At 49.2% G+C, this 19,438-nt stretch overlaps 1 protein-coding gene across 2 annotated transcripts in view; it reads right to left on the bottom strand.

Annotated features, from left to right (window-relative positions):
- GRIK4 (glutamate ionotropic receptor kainate type subunit 4) overlaps positions 1-19,438 on the bottom strand; it is a 455,817-nt gene that overhangs the window by 166,126 nt on the left and 270,253 nt on the right. The window contains exons 3-5 of one of the 2 annotated variants that reach the window (XM_021062991.1): positions 18,151-18,315; positions 5,368-5,465; positions 847-1,012 (exon numbers count right to left, since the gene is read on the bottom strand). In XM_021062991.1, the coding sequence (XP_020918650.1) occupies positions 847-1,012; positions 5,368-5,465; positions 18,151-18,315 (429 nt within the window). The remainder of the gene's footprint in view (positions 1-846; positions 1,013-5,367; positions 5,466-18,150; positions 18,316-19,438) is intronic. The other variant, XM_021062992.1, reaches the window with a different exon arrangement.

Raw genomic sequence — 19,438 nt, 5'->3', positions numbered from 1 at the left:
GACCCTTGGCAGGGAGGGGCTACTGTTTTCAGATGCTCTAGGGATCCCAGGATGGAGGAAGAACTTAGCAGGCAGAGTGGTTCTGTGGAGCCACAGGACAGAGCCCGATGGACACGGGGAACCTCTGCCGGCGCAGCACACCCGGACCCGCAGGGTAAGACCTGCACAGGTGAGTCACACAGGACCCAGACGTCTGGGGCTGGGGCCCTGGGGCCCTATTGGTAGCCACGGGACAGCACCTGCCTGACTGCGTGTGGGTGCACAGCTGTCACCAGGAGTACACAGATGCACTGATTTGCTGGAATGTGCTGGCTTAAATTAGCTAAATCTCATAAACACTGAATTTATGTCACAAATTGTCTAAGAGTCAGAGAAAACGCATTTCTAAAACTTGCATTTGCAAAAAAATGCTCTATCAGGAATTGACCTTGGACCTTGTTCTATCAGCAAGCCCCACTCTCTAAGGAAAGAAGCTCTTCAACCCATCAAGTACAAATTCCTCCAATTTTATATTTTCTTTCTCTCTCTTTTTGTAGCTCCATAACAATGAGGCTGAAAATGTGGGAATTGCGTGTGCAGATGCAAAAAGCCTTGGTAGTTGGCCAGTCTCCCTGTAACTGAGCTCCTCTCTGTTCCACCCGAGGCCCCAGGGAGTTCTGGCAAAGGGTCCTCCTAGACTGCTCTGTCTGTCCCATACACACACAGACAAACAGCCAAGGACACGCAGGAATGCCCGAACCCTCTGGCTGTCATCCCCCAAACCAGAGGGGGCCCTCCCCTCAAACCGTCAGGTTGAAATTGACACAGCCCGACTGTCTGGGGAGGAGCCAACCCAGGGAAACTTACATTCTGCTTTGGCACAGATGAGGCAGGCGGTGGTGCAGTTGAAGAAGTTCAGGATCCCAGCTACAGCCACGCTGATGTCGGTGTTGCTGGGGTGGAGGTTCAGGGTTGTGAATCTCTGGAACTGGAACTTGATAAACTCCTCTGGGGCCACTTTGAAATGAGGGACCTGCGGGGAGGAGCAAAAATGGGCAGCGGGGAAGATCCAGAACAAGTGAGAAAGAAAGAAAAGAAAGATGAGTGAGGCAAGGCTGCAGAGTGTGAATTCTTCGCCTGGTAAGAGGTGGAACTTTCAGGACTCAGGGCACCCAGTCCACAGGAGGAAGATGAACCGGCATGCCTGACAATGTTTGAGACCCAGGATGGGAAACCCTTCAGCCGAGACCCTTATAAATGTGCTGTGGACCCTGGAGCTGGGGTCCGTGGCCCTGGGAAGGCAAAACAATAGGTCTTTATCCTCAGAGGAACTGCCTGCTGCTGGGCAGCGAGACAAACGGCTCTTGAAGGCACAATCCTTATATTATTTTATTTGTAGTTAATGAATCAGAGCAGAGATGGCAGAAAGAGAAAAACACTGCCCTGGGGACTAAGGGAGGGGTCGCCTCAGCCTAGCCTGGCCAGCTCTCCGCAAGCTTCCTGGGTGAAAGCCCAGGATGGGCTCCTCGGTAGACACGTGTGGAAGCGGAAGCAGCACAGGCTGGGAAACCATCGAGGGAGCCTGTGAATGGAGCCAGGTAAATAAATACCTGCCTTGGCTTCATTAGGACAATGTCAGCTTTCCTCTGCGTCTATTACTGACATTTCCAGGAGGCACTGCCCAGCCTTCCGCCTCTCTTCTCCCGGAAAGAGACATTAACAGGCTGTGATGGCTGTGTTATTGGCGGCTTAGGCTATTGGGTAAGGTAATAGGAAAGTTAAAATGTAATAAGCTGCCATCGACCTTGATTTTATTCTGTCACCCCGGTACCCAGAGCCAGAGGAGCTAAAGGCTGCTGGTGCCTCTATCCGAGATGGAGCTGACACGTCAACCCTCATCCTCATTTAGGGCGCCCGCCGTGAGGGCCAGAGTCCTGCAAACGTGGGTGTGAACTGATGTCAAAGTGAGGAAGATTGAGGGTAGACAGCAAGAAGAACTTTCTGATGGTGAGTTGGTCGGCTCCTAGAATGGACAATCATCCAGACATGATTGTCGAAGTTTTCTCTGCCTGGGCTGGTCCAGAGTCTGAGATGTCTCTGTAGAATTCTGCTACCTTATCCTTTTAAGCTTCTGAAAAAAGAAGTCAGCTAGAGCCCAGAGCTCCTCTGAGACTGGCATGAGGGGAGGATAAAGATTTTACAAAAACTCGGGAGAAAATTCCTGAAATCAAGTAGGATTAGCCCTTCAACCATAGAGAGAAGGCAACCAGTATTTTCCAGCCAAGACTGAAAAGCATAGAATTGGGGCGAGAGCCTGGTGAGCAATGACAGAAGATGCTAAAGAATGACACTGACCTGGGGTGTGTCATAAGGGGTCTTTCCTTCCACTGATATTTTGCAACCCTTACAGTCTGTCTAAGATGAATAACGAACGCACCTTGAAAGAGGAAAAGGTCACAGTGGGGCAAGATGGAGGCCAGGGCTGGGCAAGAGCAGATGGCCAGGCTGGCTGGCTTACATATTTGAGCATCTCTGACCAAAGCCCCCCCTACATGGCCATCAAGCCTATCAGGCTCCATCAGCAGCTAACTCATCCCAACAGAAACTACCCTCACAGATTCCCTTGAGCTCACGGATCCCAGAGATGGAGCAGGCAAAAGATTCAGGAAAGTGCAGACTCAGAAAATGGGTTTGAGAGTCTACAGATTTGGGTTTGCACCGGGGTTCTGCTGTATGATTTAGAGCAAACTGCTCAACCTGTCTAAGCTTCATTAACATGGAGAAACAAGTGGCATTTCTTTAGCTTTGGGAGGATAAAATGAGGCCCTCTAAGTAAAGGACGTACCAGCTCAGAACCTAGCATATGGGGTAAGTATTCAGGCAACGCCTTTTCTCCTTCCCTTCTTCCTTCTGCCGCAAATCTAGGAGCTGCTGGAAAAGCTCTTGGGGCTGTATGTGCAGGGGGTGAGGGGCCTCCCTAGGAAGAGGAGTCTCCAGCAGAGCCCGCCACCTTGGAGGCTCCTGGGGAAGCAGCCAGCTGTTCCCTTGGACCTAGGCAGGGATGGCCAGGCCAGGACTATGATCAACTGATAATTGATTTGCAATTGCAAATGCATCCCAGGAAGTCATCAAGCAGGTGGGAAGGGAGTAGAGGAGAGGTGAGCTGCTTGGAGGGAAGTCGGCAAGGCAGAAAGCAGCCAGTCGTGGAGGCTGCAGAGATGTTAGCAGCGTTTAAAGGAATGAACTCCTGGGTGAGAACTCCATTTCTTTCTTTTCGCTGAATCCGAGGGGAATCAGTGTAAGGCAGTTCAGCCTCATAAAATATTAAAAGAAATGCATAATCTGAATGGAGAGGAAAGGCTGTTCTGGAAGGAACATGACCAGACAAAGGAAGGGTAACCGTCTGGCTGTTCCCTTGGCAGCATGACCCATCTCTCTGGTCAACGGCACAAGTCTGGGGCGGCCGGATAGGAAGATGGTTGCTAGTCAGGGTCTCCGCCTCCAGCCTGAAATGCCAAGCAGGGTTAAGGGATGTGTGTGTGGAGATAAAATAGCCACCGAGGGAGTTCCCACTGTGGCTCAGCGGTAATGAACCTGACTACTACGCATGAGGATGCAGGTCCTATCCCTGGCCTCATTCAGTGGGTTAAGGATCCGGCATTGTCGTGAGCTGTGGTGTAGGTTGCAGACGCAGCTTGGATCTGGCGTTGCTGTGAGCTGTGGTGTAGACCAGGGGCTACAGCTCTGATTCGGCCCCTGGCCTGGGAACTTCCATATTGCATGGGTGCAGCTTTAGAAAAAAAAGGCAAAAAAATTAGCCACTGAACCACTGGTCATTCCGGAGTGGGGATGGGGGATGACGGTAGGCAACAGTGAGGAGAGCATTCTGGGGAAGAGGGGAAGGGAGAGAAGAAAAGGAGAGAGCAGAAAAGCGGAAGCGGGGAGCTGAGGTCTTGGCAACCTCACTTGGTGAAGATCGCAGTGATCGCTGAAATAACAACCTGCCATAGATTTGAGCTGCTCCTTGGAGCCCGGCACGAAAAATTTAAATTGAACATCAGGTCTAACTTGCTGGGGCCGAGGCTTGTGCAATACTGGAAGGGACTGCGGTGGGACAGAAGCTCCTGGTCTGGCCTGGGCTGGCTCAGGAGGCATCTTTGGGGACCTCTGGGAGTAAGGATGGGGAGCTGTCAACATGGATCCTGCTCATGGCATGATGCTCCGGGGCTCAGCCTAGGGGCAGTGAGAAGCAAGACCCATTACAAGACCGGGCTAGGACCGCAGGGCAGTCTGCCCCGCTGAAAACAATTCTTGGAGCAGGCTCGTAAAACAGAGAACATCAACATTCTGCCCAAAGCCTCAGGGCTCTCTCATTGTAAGAGACGTGGAGGCATCAAGGGAGTGGCTTCCGGAGGACCTGGGGTTGGCAGAGGCTTATGTGCTGTTTTACTGCCTCTCTGAGGTGCCCCATCCTTTTATGAGAACCAGATCCTCCCAAGGCTAAAGTTTCTGGAAGGCTGAGCCTCCAGGCTCCTAGGACAGGGGTAAGACTGACCCTTCCATCCCTCGTCCCTCTGCCCTGCCCCCTCCCCAGCTCCTAAGCATCAAGCATCACCTGTTCCCAAAAGACCCGGCTGGAAGGCCCTCACGCAGTTAAGGGGTCAAGCTGCCACTGTCTCCAGAGAAGAGATCTGAAGACAAAGGACAGATTGATTCCAAGAAGGACTAGGAAAGGTTCCAGCAGCAGAATCTTGGTTTCTGTTTGTTTGCTCTGGGCGGAAAGAGGGAGAGAGCTGTTGGAGCAGGCCTGCCCTCAGAAGCTCATCCCTAACCATCTTTATCCCCCAGGGAACAAGAACTAGAGGGAAGGGACCCACCACTTGGGAGAAGCAAACACTGAAAATCGTGAATGAAGGAGAAAGCAAAGTCAAGTCTCTGTTCTAGAGAACTTGTAAAACAGAGGTCTTCAAACTTTATTTCCACACTAAAATGTTGGAAGAAGGCTTTGTCCCAAAGGCATTCTTCCCCAGAATCCCCATAACCAAGCAGAAGCCCCGGAGCTGTTCTGTGAAGCTCCAGCTTCTGCCCTCGTGGCCTCCCTGGACCATCCCCCCCTCCCATCGCCACCAAGCCTCCTCCCCTCCTCCTCAGAGGAGGTCAGCTTGAAAATCTTGTTGGGAAAATTTCCTCTGAGTCTCCTCCATCCAAATTACCTGGAAAAAAGTAAGTGCCAACCAAGGACCTCTTCTTTTACTCGTATTGAGGTTTTCCCTGGCATCAACCAGACCCAGACCTTGATTCACTCTTCCAGCCCTTAAGAAGCCATGCTCTCTTTGGGGCACAGGCTCCCAGCCCACACACGGTCCCCCTACCCGGTCCAGCACTCACCTCCTTCTCCCCACAGATGTTGCTGATGATGGAGCTGGAGGCCGGGCTGGAGGATGGTCCCAGGACGGCGACCACCCCTTTGGGAAGGATCTGACACACTGCAGCCAGTGGCGGGAGCAGAGGGTGGGGAGCAGGAAAGGAAACAAGGCTCTCATCAGGTGGGGCGTGGGCTTCCGCTTGAGTCCTCCACCTCCCCCCCATCACCCCCCCACCGCTGGCCCCCTCTCCCACCCTTTCAAACCCAGTGCTCCTCCTCCCCTGGACGACCGAGGCTCCAGGACAGTTTTATTGGAGTTTATGGAAGGTATTAAATGAGGAAATGACCCAGGTTATGACAACATACGGCCTTAGCCAAAAGGGTGTATAAATTGTCTGGCTGTCACTGCAGGACAGAGGCACAGAGCCTGGCCTGCGGGATGGGTGCTGGCAGCCGGGGCACGGCGGCTGCAGGGGCTGAGGACCCAGCTCACAGAACGGCCCAGGAATGGGGTGCAATCTGTTAGCCTCTCAAAGAGAAGGAGAGAGAGAGAGACTGGGGAGGGAGAAAGGCAGACAAGCAGAGAGAAGTGAGGCCGATGCAGGCAGAGAGAAGAAAGCCACTCAGCTCAAGTCAAGGGGAGGAGGAGAGAGAGGAGAAGAGGACGAGAGAGAGGGGGGCCGAGGGGAGCCTCGTCTTTCAACATCACCCTCCTTTCAGCTCCCCTGGAGCCTGGTGCTCTGCTTCCCTGAATGTTCCAGGTGCCTTCCTGACCAACCAGCAAAGCTCTGTGACCTTGCACTGCCCTTGGGGAAGAGGCCCTTCCCCTGCTCTACTCTGGATGCTCAGCCACCTGCCAAGGAGCACTTCCCATGCACCTCCTTGCACCTCCTCTAAGTGGGATTCATCTTCCTCAGGACTCCAAGGCCCATGATTTACAAGTTCTAAGACACTTGTCAATGTGTCTGTTTCAGTTCATTGTTTACATGTGTTGCTCCTCTTACTAGACGTCAAAGCTTTAAGGGTCGGCGCTTAGCCATAGTTATCTCTAGATCCCCAATCACCTTGCTTTGCCTAGGTGTCCAGCACAGGGTTTTCTAGGCACCCAGTTCACAGTTGTCGAATGAATGAGTGGGTGGATGGGACACGCGGTTAGAAGAGGACAGAGTGTAAAGTCTTACTATAGACTCAGAAAGGGAGGGCGGGAAGAAGAGGAGAAAATAGTCGGAGAGAGAACATAGGACAATTCTCAGGACACACAGGTGATAGCAGAACCAAAGAGCCACCCCCCGCCCCGGATTACGCCCCATGGTTCCCAGTTTTGCTACAAGACATCCTTCTCTGCAAAGAAGTCAAAGCTGGACACTGGACACATTTTCCTCCTTCTCCTAGAGCGTCAGGTCAGTAACGTGAGGTTCAGGGATCAGTCCAAGGATCCTCTCTGAGCCAGCCACAAAGACATGCCTGCAACCTGGATGTTCTTTCTTTTAAAGAAGCATCCTGACCACCAGCCCACACGGCCAAGTGATGGCTCTAAAGGGGCACCGGTGGTGGGATAGAGCACCAGGGTTCAAATCCCCGTGCTGCAATTTATCGCACAAACAATAGATCTGTGAAGTCTTCTTTCGGCCTGGGGCTCAGGCAGGGACCCTGTAACATCACAGAACTCAGCTGACCTAGAGGCTGTGGGCAGTGGGTGCTGGAGGGGAACTCATCAGCACTAACAGTCAGACCCACCCCCAGTGACAGAGTCGCTGTGGACAGGGTTCGCCTTTGAAGGATGCTCTTCAAAGTTGAAGCTACTTCCATGGAAGCTATCTCACATGATCTCAGCCAACTTAACTCTTAGCCTGCTAGGGGATCTCTGTTCAGTGGCCATCAAATCCCCACACTACTGTATAGCAGAGGGAACTCTACTCAACCACATGGGAAAAGAACCTGAAAAAGAATGGATATATGTACATGGATAACTGAACCACTTTGCCGTACACCTGAAACTAACGCAACATTATAAATCACTATACTCCAATAAAAATAAAAATTAAAAAAATACATAAATCAATAAGAAAAAAATTTCCTACAGCAGCCTCAGGGATGAATCTTAGTTCCTGATTTTACCAATAAGGAAACAGCAACCTAGGTTAAATGACTCCCCTCAAGTCACACACCTAAGACAGGTCAGAGCCAGCGTCAGAAATCAAGTCTGTGAACCTCATCCAGTGTCTGCCCTACTGGCTCATGGCCACTTATTTTATCTGCCTTACTCCTTGCAGCCACTTCACCCATCTCTTCTCAATCCCTTCCAGCTGGGGTTCCCACCTCATCTTGTTCTGCTGCACCTGCCTCCGTGGGTCTCCAGTGACCTCCCTGAAGTTCTTATCTCTCTTTTTGCAGCTGATTGCATTGTTCCTTTGAATTTCATGACACCATCTGATCCATCTGAGATCCTGACTCTCATCCGCTTCTCTGATTGGTCTTTCCCACTTCCTTTACCAGCTCCTCTTCTTTCTCCTACCTGCTAAATTCCGAATCTGTCTATGCCTCACTCTCCCTGGGCAATCTCACCCTTGCCTGTGGCCTCCACGCTCATCTCTGCCAAGTAACTCTACCCCCTGACGGATGTCTGGGGCTACAAAACAAGTTCCAGCCACCTGCTGCGTGTGGCCACAAGGACTTCCCTCTGGTGTCCTGCACTCAGCACGTTGGCAGCATAGAGGCAGAAAGCACAGTTCCGAGGAGCATGGACTCTGACGCAAGATTTCCTGGGGGTGAACCCTGGCTGGGTCACCAACTAGCTGTGAGACCTTGAGCAAGTTACCAACACTCTCTTACCCACAGTATTGGAATGCTAATGGTGCCTCTTCGGCAGGGATGTTGTGAGAATTAACGTGAGTTAATAGACACAAAGTACCTACTCTACATGATTTATTATTACTCCCAATACATCATATCTGCAGTATACTTTTCATACATAATCTGATTTGGCCACCACACTTCTAGGGAGAAGAGTCCTTATTATCCCCACTTTACAGATGTGGAAACTGATGCGGAGTCTTAGAAAAAGTAAGCAACTTGCTCAAGGTCACACAGGTCATGTATGGAAGAGCTGGGCGGGAACCTGGAGATCCATCTGGCATCCACACCCAAGCTCTGAAAAAGAATGTCTATATGCTGTGTGACTCGGTCTCTTTGCTGTTCTGTAGAAAACTGACAGAACACTGTAAACCAGCTGCAATGGAAAAAATTAAAATCATTTCAAAATAAATAAACACATAAATCAAAATAAAAACCCCAAGCTCTTAACCACTGCACTTGACTGCCCCCTGCCCCCCAGCTCCCAAATCTCAAACCGTGGTCACCCTTGACTCTTCCTTGGCTCCCCCCACTGAATCTATTCACCCGAGATACCAATCAGGGGCCAGGCTCTGACCATCTGACCTGCTCGCCCCCACCCTCTCCTCCTTCCCACGCCCACTGTCACGGCCCCTTTGACAACCTGCCTCCTAAGGGCGTTCTCTGTCTCCAGGACTGTTCATTCCCAAGCCCTTCTTCAAACTGAGGCAAATTATCATCCTCAACATAGGGCTTGTCTTATTTATCTCTGTGTCCTCTGTACCTAGTACCCTATCACCGGCCAGACTCAGAGTTATGCACTCAATAAAGAGCGGCTGAACCACACTGAAGCCCACTCAACACTTGCCGTGGAAATCTGGAAATAAACTAAATGTCCAATCGTAAGGGAATAGTTATCTAAAGCGTGGGTCATACACCCAAATGGAATATTACCTAGATATTTAAAATGCTTATGAACAGTTTATAATAGTATTAAAAATATTTATGTAATAATATTAAGAGAAAGAAGCAGGATATAAAATTATATGTGCAGCTTATATGAAGGCTACAACTAAGCAAATACAGAAAATAGTTATGCACTGAGGAATGATTAGAAGAAGGGGTTATAAAAGAAGAGGTTTACTGAGTGCTAATTATGGCCCATTCTAAGCACTTTATATGAATTGACTTATTTAATTCTAGAAACAACCTGATGAGATAGATACTATTATCGTCACCTTCATTTTACATATAAGAAAACAAAACAGAAGAGTTAAAAGGCAGAGTCGGGATTCAAACCCCCAATCCCTCCTGAGTCACTGCCTTAATCATTGCACCGCACAGCTTCCCTTGACCAACAGTGCTTAACTGAGATCTTTGTAGAGATTGACTTGACCAGTGGAACACTAAATGATACTTTTTCCCCCCTTTCTCTCTACTTTCTATAAATGAACATGTATTCCCTTTATAATACATCGTTATAAAATATAAAATTTGGGGAGTTCCTGTTGTGGCTCAGCGGCAATGAACCTGACTAGTGTCCACAAGGGGTTAAAGACCCGGCACTGCTGTGAGCTGTGGTGTAGATCGCAGATGTGGTGGGGGGTCTGGCATTGCTGTGGCTGTGACTATGGTGTAGGCTGGCAGCTGCAGCTCCAATTTAACCCCTAGCCCGGGAACTTCCATATGCCGTAGGTGTGGCCCTAAGAAAGCAAAAAAGAAAAGTAAAATAAAATTTCATTACAAAAAATTTTTCTTCCAATGAGCAAGTAAAATCCAGATGCTCTGAACTCCAGAGTCTCCCTTTCAGCCTGTTCTCCCATCACATCTCCTCCGACTTCACATCAGCTCACCTGGGACACACTCCATACTTCCCTACCCGGACTTATTCCCATACTAGTCTGTCTGACTAGACCAGGGGTTCTTAACCTGCTGCCTGAGATCTATGGGAAGAAGTCAGTGGTCTGTGAACACTTGGGGGAAGAAAAATGGCATTATTTTCTCTAACCCCTAATTGAAATTTGGCATTCCCTTCAGTGTTGAATACAGGCAATAAACCACAGTATATTAACGGTAACTGTGAGTTTGTCACTGATAGATATCACAAGTGTTTTCATATTGCATTACAGTGCTGCCGATGTCTTGAAATATCATATTAATAATTACTTAAAAGTTACACTAATACTTAGATTGATGCTGGGTTTGACTACTGAATACCTTAAGAAAGAAATACATATATAGATATCTCACTATTAAAATATTTTAAATGAATTTCCAGATAATTGGTTTCCCTGGTCATCCTATCTATTTAATTTTATTCATTTAAAACCACTTTTCTGCAAAGGAGTCCATTAGCACCCACAGACGACCATGGTCTGGACCCTCTCTTGCCCCTCTGACTGGAAAACTCCTATTGACCCTCCAGTGCCCAGCTTAGTTCTTGCCCACAGTCAAGAAGGTGCCATTTCCTCCCTTTATTTATATCACACTGTGGCTCTGAGTCAGCTCTATGCTGGACAGGTCAGCATCCATGTTCTCTGAATTCCTGGCCAGCTTTTGCCCCAAGCTAGTTCATCATGCAAGGTCCCAACAGGGAGAAGTTTCTCCCAAAAAGATATTCTTAGAAAAGATCACAATCCCTTACTTCCAATTCCCAAATCCAAAAGGTTCTGAAATTGGATGATTTTCATCAAACTCCTTTGGTGGCAAAATCTGCTGCAGATTGATGGATAGACAGATGTGAAGCTATTTACAATATGTGAATATCAGAATGTAAGCATGCATTTAATTGTGGTTACTGCAGGTGTACGCCTCACCCCACCCTGAGAAGCTACTTAATGCCTGGTATAAGCACCACCAGACCTTTGCTGTATCTGAAAAGTTCTGGATACTATACATATCCAGCTCAGGGGTTTGTAACCCGGTGCCTGCTGTTGTGAGTACACATCTCTCATCTCCCACTGGAGCGGAAACTCCTTGAGGGCACAGGTCACATCTATTCAGTCCTGGCAAAAAGGAATTGCTCAATAGATGTTTGCTCCACTGATTTGAAATGATCCAAAATGAGAGAAATGAAAGTGAATTATCATCTTCCCAGCAGCCATGGCCTGGGGATTTCCCGAAATCTGGGAATTGTTCTTTCATTCCGGATGAAGGATGCCTGCACCATAGAAATGAAAATCGTTTATAAAGGGCCTCAGCTCTGAAACTTCCTGGCCCCTGATTCTGCAAGCCCTGGCCGTCTCATGGGGGTCTCTGAGCAGTTTTATGAGGGATGGAGGAGAAGGAGGTACACTCTACCTCTCCCTCCGAGGGAAGAGAGAACCTGCAGGTGGGAGTGAGGTTGCCATGGGAACCAAGTTTCCCAGCCAGCAGAGGAGTTGGCCGGCAACTGACAGAGCAGCTGCAGGAAAGATAGACCAGGATGGGGTGCTATAAGATGGGGGAACTTCTGCCCCTGGAGATACCAGCTCTGGCCTGGATCTGAAGTCCCCTTAGACTCCTGGGCTGGGTGGAAGGTGCTTGTGGAACTCACTCCTCCCCTGAGTCTTCACAGGGAGGGGAAGGGTCTGCCTGGGCTACAGATGGTCCACAGGGGTTACTCATAGGCACACTGATTGTAGGCGGGGATGATGAAATCCTGGGCTCCTTGCCGACAGTGGGGTGCTCTCTGAATCCCTGTGGTGAACAATCAGAGCCATGGGGAGCTGACAGCCATGTGGAGCAGAGGCTGCAAAAGCTCAGAGCCCTTCACATAAAAACACTTCCTGGCGCCAAAGCCCAAGTGGAGGGGGAGGGCAGGGTCTCTCTGTGCCTGGTCAGGCTGCACGCAGAGCACAGAGCCCTGACCATCTGGAGCAAGGGGAACAATCGCCTCCGTCAGTGCCAAGAACCGTCTCCCCCTTGTGCCAAAGCCTCGGGAGCACGGTCCATTCTCAGCTCTGTGAATGGACACGGGACTGAATGGACTGGCCTTGCTGGACTCTGAGCTGAGAGGGAGGGAGCGCCAGGATTCTGCACCATCACGCCCCCACAATGGGGACATCCCTGGTCAGAGGGCCCCAGGGCATCAGAGAACTCCAAACTGCCACTGGCCGTCGCAGTGATGAAATGAACAGCGTGGGAGAATACAGTCAATGATAATGTAATATCTTTGTATGGTGACAGATGGTAACTAGACTTATCATGGTGCTCATTTTGTAATACACAGAAATATCCAATCACTGTGTTGTGCATCAGGAACCAGTAGTTTGCAGGTCAATTATTCTTCAAACACAAACAACCTACTCATAGAAAAGAGATCAGATTTGTAGTTACCAGAGGCAGGGTGTGTGTGTTGGGGGGGAGTAGGAATTGGATGAAGGCAGTCAAAGGGTACCCACTTCCAGTTATAAGATAAATAAGAACTAGAGATGTAACATACAGCATATAAGTACAGTTAACATGGCTGTATGTTCTATATGAAAGTTGTCAAGAAAGTATTCTGAGTTCTTATCACAAGGAAAAAATTTTTTTCTATTTCTTTCATTTTGTATCCATGTGAGATGATGGATGTTCACTAAACTTACTGTGATAATCAACTTATGATGTATATAAGTCAAATCATTATGCTGTACACCTCAAACATATACAGTGCTGTATGCTGATTATATCTCAATAAAACTGGAAGGAAAAAAACCCTGCCATGGGCTCCTCTCAACTAAAGCACATTGTTCAAAGCCCTCAGCGTGGCCTCAGATCACTGTGGAAGCAGCAACACCATTTATGGGGATTCCACACATGTAGACACCAGGCAGACATGCCACGACCCTGAATCCTTACAAACATCCCTTGAAGGAGGCGTTATAACACTAATTCTCCTGCTAATAATAATAGAATAGGAAAAATCCATCAAGAGTTCACCTGACACCTGGCACTGCTCTAAATCTCCTTTAATCCTTGCAACAACCTCATGAAGTGAGAACTCATATTATTCCCATTTTACAGATGAGGAATCCAAGCACAGGAGAAGATCAGATCATGGTGCTGGTAGAGCCAGGAGTAGGATCCTGAACCTGAGTCTTGACTGATGTTCCACACTGCTCTCCAGTCCTGGCCTTCACCACCATCCCCACTCTCTGTTTTAGCCACGCCCAGTTGTCACTGTGCCCCAAGGTACCGAGTTTTTTCCTGCCTTCCGTGTCAAGACCCTCTCCCCTTCCCCTTGCCTGTCCCAGGTCTGGCCCAGAGGCCTTACCTGACCACCTAGCAACACCTATGACCTATTTCTGACCCCCCTCTGCCTTGTCTGGGCCACTCCCGGGCAAGCAGAGCTACCAAGATTTATAGCACTTTTCAAACATGTGGCCTTTGCAGCCTCCTGGGAAAGACCAGGAGCCTTAGCCTCCCTGCCTGTAACTGAGGAGGTTGGGCCAGATGATTTCTAAGCACTGCAATTCAATGCATTTCTGAGACCGGGTTACACAGACGGGCAGCTCAGAGAAGGGGAGCAGGGCAGGCTGGCTGCCTGACTCATCATTATTCACAAGACTTTCTTTTCTGGCTTCTCACCTTTTTCCCTTATGCTGCCTTGGAGTCATTCTATTGAGCTGATGGAGGGATGTTAGCCCTCAACGGCTAGAAGCAACTCTGAATCATGAGGTCATGCTCACAGAGACTTCGAGAAGCCAAGCAGCCGGAACCTCACGCTCCCTGCCCATCTCCGGGCACCGATGCCTCGCGGGGCCGATAACCAGTGCGCCTCTGGGTTTCCAGGGGAAACAGTGTGGACAGCGGAGAGCACGCTTGGCCTCACAGAGACAAACCCTGACAGGGGCGAGGGGTTGACAGGGAGGCTCCTGCATTTAACTCTGCAGTAAATTAAACCTCAAACTGGCTCTGGTGGCAGCAGGGACGGTGCCTCCGGGTGTTGGGGTGATAAAGGGTGGCGCTTAGTTAAGCTCTTTCACCACAGGAGACACAGGGATCTATAGAAAGAGAGGAGGGTGAGGCCCATGGGAGGTCCCAGCAAGGGAAAGGCTGAGATGGAGATAAGATACTAGAGCGAGGGACGGAAGGGACAGGTGGGAGGGGAGGTGACCTAGAGGTCTTGTCCAGCCCCCTTATTTCAGATCTGCACGCCGAGCAGAGGGAGCTGGGAAGTCAAACATCAAGAAGCTTGAGGTGATGATGGTGACCTGGTAGAGAGGTGGGGGGATCAGACGTGGTGGGTCTGAGGAGGCTTGACGAGTGACCCTCATTTTAAATAAACCCACTATATGAAAATCTATAGGAACCAGATAGAAGCAGGGTGGTTTGCTACTTGTGTCTTTCCAGAGTCCACGTTGTTATTAATTAACACCCTGTGTGATACTTTTCATCTCTCAGCCCCGCTTTCAACCATCAAATGAGAAGCTGAACTCTAGACTCCAGCATCTTTAGTTTCTTTTCACTTCATCCTCCTTGATTCTGCAATTGCCATTGCTCCCCTTGACTGACATGTCCGCCCAGCATGTGATTCATTACGTGTGCTTCGTGCAGGAGATTTGAAACTCACACACTGCAGAGAGCAGGCGCAGGGTACCCTGTAGGATCGATACCACTTCTACTTAGATCAGAGCCTCTGTTTTCTGCCACCAAGAATGTCATCACTGGGATCTTTCATCTCCTTGAAGTGGTGTCCTGGGCCACCAGGTGACAGGTGTGAAGTGGGGGCTTTAGTCCGGGCCCCAGAACCACTCAATTTTTTTTTCAAATAGTTGTAAGTTAACAATGCAAATCAGCCCGGGCCATTAGCCAGGAGAAGACAGAGCCGGGATTCTGAGCAGCACAGGGCTCTGGGCCGCACATCACAACTTCCAAAGGCTCAGAGCTGTCGGCAGCATCAACCCAGAAAACGGAAAAGAGAGGGGAATAACCAGTCACAATTGCGGCCCTACAAGGCACGCTGACATTAAGACAGGCCGTGTGAGAGGAGCCTGAGAGGTACACAGGCTGGTGGAGAGGGATGGCTGAACACTCAAACAGAGCAGAGAGAGAGAGAGAGGGAGGGAGAGAGGAAGCTGGGAAGAGGTGGAAGAAGCCAGCTCCAGGGCGAGGGTGCGAGAATAAAGCCAACAACGAAATTCATAGCTGCCACTTACTGGATGCCTGGTGTGTGCACAGTGTAATTAACTCACCTGCACAGTCTCGGGTCCTGCTTGGAGTGACCCTAGGAGCTGACATGATTATCACCTCATTTTACAAGTGAGAAAGCTGAGGCACAAAATGGTTCAACAGCCACAGTCACACAGCTAGGAAACAGCAGAGCCCAGACTGAAACCTGATCAGTCCGATCCCCAAATCCTGGCTCCTCTTTATACCACAGTCTCTCCAAAGTGGGGATCGCAGGCCTGCTGTTCCCTCCGCATCCGGATCTCATCTCCCTCCGAACTCCTTCCCCCACCCTGCCACCGACCCCCACCCCCCAGTCCCACCCCCATCCCACTTCAGCTAAAAGCGCTAACCCAGCACCCCACCCCCCTTATTGTAGGAGGGAAAGAGCAGGGTTGGAAGCTTTCTATGAACTATCCGGGTGGTATTTAAAATCCATTGTGGGGGAGCAGCTCTGGCTTTAGATGAAAAGCCTTTGGGGTAGAAAGATCCAAAAGCCTTCTTTTCTCACAAATGCTAATCCTGCCTCAAACACATTGAGATGTAAAAGCTGAACCAAAGGCCACTTGTTAGTAAAATACTGGGTGCCTAAAAGAAGGGCATGAGAAAGACGCTCCACAGCTCTGCAATGTGGAATAAAGACATCAGTTTCCTTTATTCCCCTGATTCAGCTGGCTTAATATTTTAGATGTGTTGCCTCTGCTAAGCCTGGGTCACTGGGAGAGAAAATTTACATCTGCTCATGACCCCCATCCGCAGTGGGCAACCCCTCAGGCTTCCTGTTCTGCGAGGGAAACCCTGAAGAACCAAAGAAGAAAAGGAAGCTGGTTTTTCAAAGAACAGACTCTAGAACTATGTAGAAATCTAGAGCCTTGTCTGAGACCTGCCCTCCTGGACAAAGAAACACCACAGCACAGACTGGACCAGGAGAGTACGGGAAGTTGGATTCCTCTGGACGATCCTGAGAAATCTGAATCTTCCTTTTGTTGTACTTGACCTCTATGACAACTAGGATTTCTATCTGTGCCCTGCTGAATCCTCATCATCTCGGACAGAGTACAGCAGGCACTCATGAATATTTATTGACGGGCCAAGGGACTAAATGAATGAACTGTGCCCCGACGCCTTCTTCTGGAGGACTCTGTGTCCATAGATCCTGTTCTATATGGTAGGAATTCACCCTCAGTCTCTAGGAGTGGACTCTCTCCCCAAGGGTATGCTTAGGTGATCTGGCCAATGCCTGTGGCTTATGAGACCAGCCCTGGAAAGATGAGTGTGACAATCAGATGCTGAGAAATCCAAACCAAGGAGCACTGGGGGAAGCTGTAGGCTAAAGAGAGACTGTCAGCTACCTGAGGGCAGGGACCGTGCCTATCTTGTTTTTCACATCCTTCCCAATGCATGATATCCTGAATCATGCCTGAAATAGAGCATAGGCTCCATAAATTTCCTGAATGAATGAACAAGTTATAAATTGGACCTGGATGGCCATTCTGGGACATGATGAATAAGGTAGGGAAACCAAACTAGCAGAGAGGGAGGAGCATGGGTTCGATACAGCCAGAGCTTATAAAGAAGCTGTGAGATAGAGAGAGCCACTGCCTTCCTCCCTTCTCACCCTCTTTGGATCCATACGATATCCGGCAAATTTTACTTAAGCCAGTGTAAACGTGTTTCTTCTCTTGCACTGCTAATTGCCCCGATTCAAGCATCACTGGACCCACACATAGAAGACCAGCTGTCTGACATGTATACTTAAGCAAGTGTTCTTTGGTTTGATTTGGTTTTGCCATTGAGTGTCATTAAAGGTTGAAATGGGCTAAAAAAGAAGGAGATGGGACTCCAGGGTCTTAGGGAACAGAGGCCACTGCCTCTCCGGGCTGAGGGGCTCCCCTTCTTCCCTCCGAGCTGGAGTTGTTCATCTTTAGCTTTGCTGCAAAGCACCATCCCACTAACTTGGAAGCTCATCCTATAAAGTCGTCAAGGTAATAACAGCAACACACCAGAGAATTGCACGAGAGGTGGAGCAGATGAGACATTAGACTTGCAGGGCTGTGATGTAAGTTCAGGGTCCAGGACTTGCTCTGGGGTTGGGTAGGTTATCTAATGTCTTTGAGCCTCAGTTTCTTTGGCAAAGTTGGAATTATAACACAACTCTCCGTTGCTGGGAAAATTAAAAACAGCACCAAGAGCATAGTAGGGGCTCCATGAGTGTGATTTAAGTGACATTATGTATGTCTGTAAAGCACTGCAATTGACAGAGGATTTCCCTATATTGTAAGTTGTTTAAAGCTCACAATGAGTTACAAATTTGCAAAGTAGACTCGGCATTCCCATTTTACAGATGAATACACTGAGGTTAAACAGACTACTTAGTCTTGTCCAAGGTTACCTACAGAGCGAGTGCAGAACTCCAGCCCAAGTCTCTGCTTCTTCCCACAAAACTGCTCTCAGCACAAGAAAGCAAGACAGGGAACAGATGTACAAGGACTACATCACCCCTGGGCTGGCCGTATTTCTCCTTTCTTAACCACATACAAGGTTCCATTCAGGGACATGTGTACAAATTGTCCAGGGACGAAGGAATCGAATATATGAAGGAATGAATGAGTGGGTAAATGAGTGAATGAATGAATTTCCTGTCTTGATTTCACTCCACACATAATTATCCACAAAAACTGGGATCTTGTCTAGACTAAGCCCTGTAGGGCCTCCTGGTGCACGTTCCTCTCCCTCTCTTGGGAATATCTACATCACAGGCCTGGCGATGGATGCAGCTCACACCACCAGCCCCTCCTCTGCCAGCAAGGGAAGCAGAGGGCAACCCTGCCCATTCTACGTACTGGTTTCTGCAGTCTCGTACTCGCTGTCTCTGAGAAGCTCAAAGATGTCCACTTCGACCTTGGCCTTGCCCAGCCTCTCAGGAGCGCGGTTGATGCGGTTCTTGGCCAGGGTGATGGAGAGCCGCTCCCCTCTGCTGCACTCCATGGGGTCATCCAAGATAGCAGCTGTGGGCAGGCAACCACAGGACACAGTTGGTACCCTCTACTGTTACCCCTCCTCATTCTCCAGTCTCCCCCCTCTGCCACCTTCCACCTCCAGCCTGCCATTCTCAGAACTGTCCCCAAAACAAGTCCTCTGCGTGATAAGGGTCTCAGTTTGTAGCCAGGAGTAGCAGTGAATTCTAACGTGGAAATCCACCTCAGGAACCCTGTAATGCCAAGGCCAGCCACCAGGGGTCCTACCTGCAAGAGGTCCCTAGCTCGGGCATGGTGATACCCTTGGATATACCTTTATGGCGCACACACAGGCACACACATGCAGAGAAAGGGAGATGGTGGCTGTCCTTTGCAAATGGCATTCTGGGCACATGACAGAATGGTATTCTGGGCATTCTGGGCATGAGACACTCTCCTGGAGGTGATACAGGGTTAAAGGAGGCAGAGGTGTGCTATCAAGGAGTAGCTGCAGGATATGGCTGTATGCTGGCTCTCCAAGTTCTGACACAAATGAGACGTGTCACCCAGTGAGCCACATAGTTTCTACGAACTTCTTTCTTCATTGAACATTACAGATAGTCAGACAACCTCATGGGGTGGCTGGGAGGATTGAGTAAGACAATGTATAGAAGGGACACACACCATACCGATTCAACCAGTGTGATTTAGTCAACGTGAATGGTTGGAGTGGTGTGGTCCCAAGAGTTGTCTGACTGCTGGAAGGGGTATTATGGATAAGTGTTATCCTGAGTTCAAATCCCAGCTCTGCCTGTGGTAGCCATAGGACCTCAGTTTCCTCCCTTGTAAAATGGCACAAGAGCCTATTCTTTGGGCTACTGTGACGATTACATGGATAATACATGTGAAGTGCTCAGCACAGTATCTGGCGCACAGCAAACACTCAATAAATCTAACCATTGATATCATTCATTCTCTTGGTAGAGAAAGTTATATAATGGAAAATCTCTACATAAACACTGTACACACATGTTCCAAGCAGCATTATTCACAATGGCCCCCAAATGGAAAACCCAAATGCCATCAACTGATGAATGGATAATCAAAATGTGGTATATCCATACATGGAATACTATTCAAAAATAAAAAGGAATAGAGTACTGAGGTGTGCCAC

The sequence above is a fragment of the Sus scrofa genome, chromosome 9, assembly GCF_000003025.6.
Source record: "Sus scrofa isolate TJ Tabasco breed Duroc chromosome 9, Sscrofa11.1, whole genome shotgun sequence".
Classification (NCBI taxonomy): domain Eukaryota; kingdom Metazoa; phylum Chordata; class Mammalia; order Artiodactyla; family Suidae; genus Sus; species Sus scrofa.
This window is presented reverse-complemented; position numbering and strand designations above follow the sequence as displayed.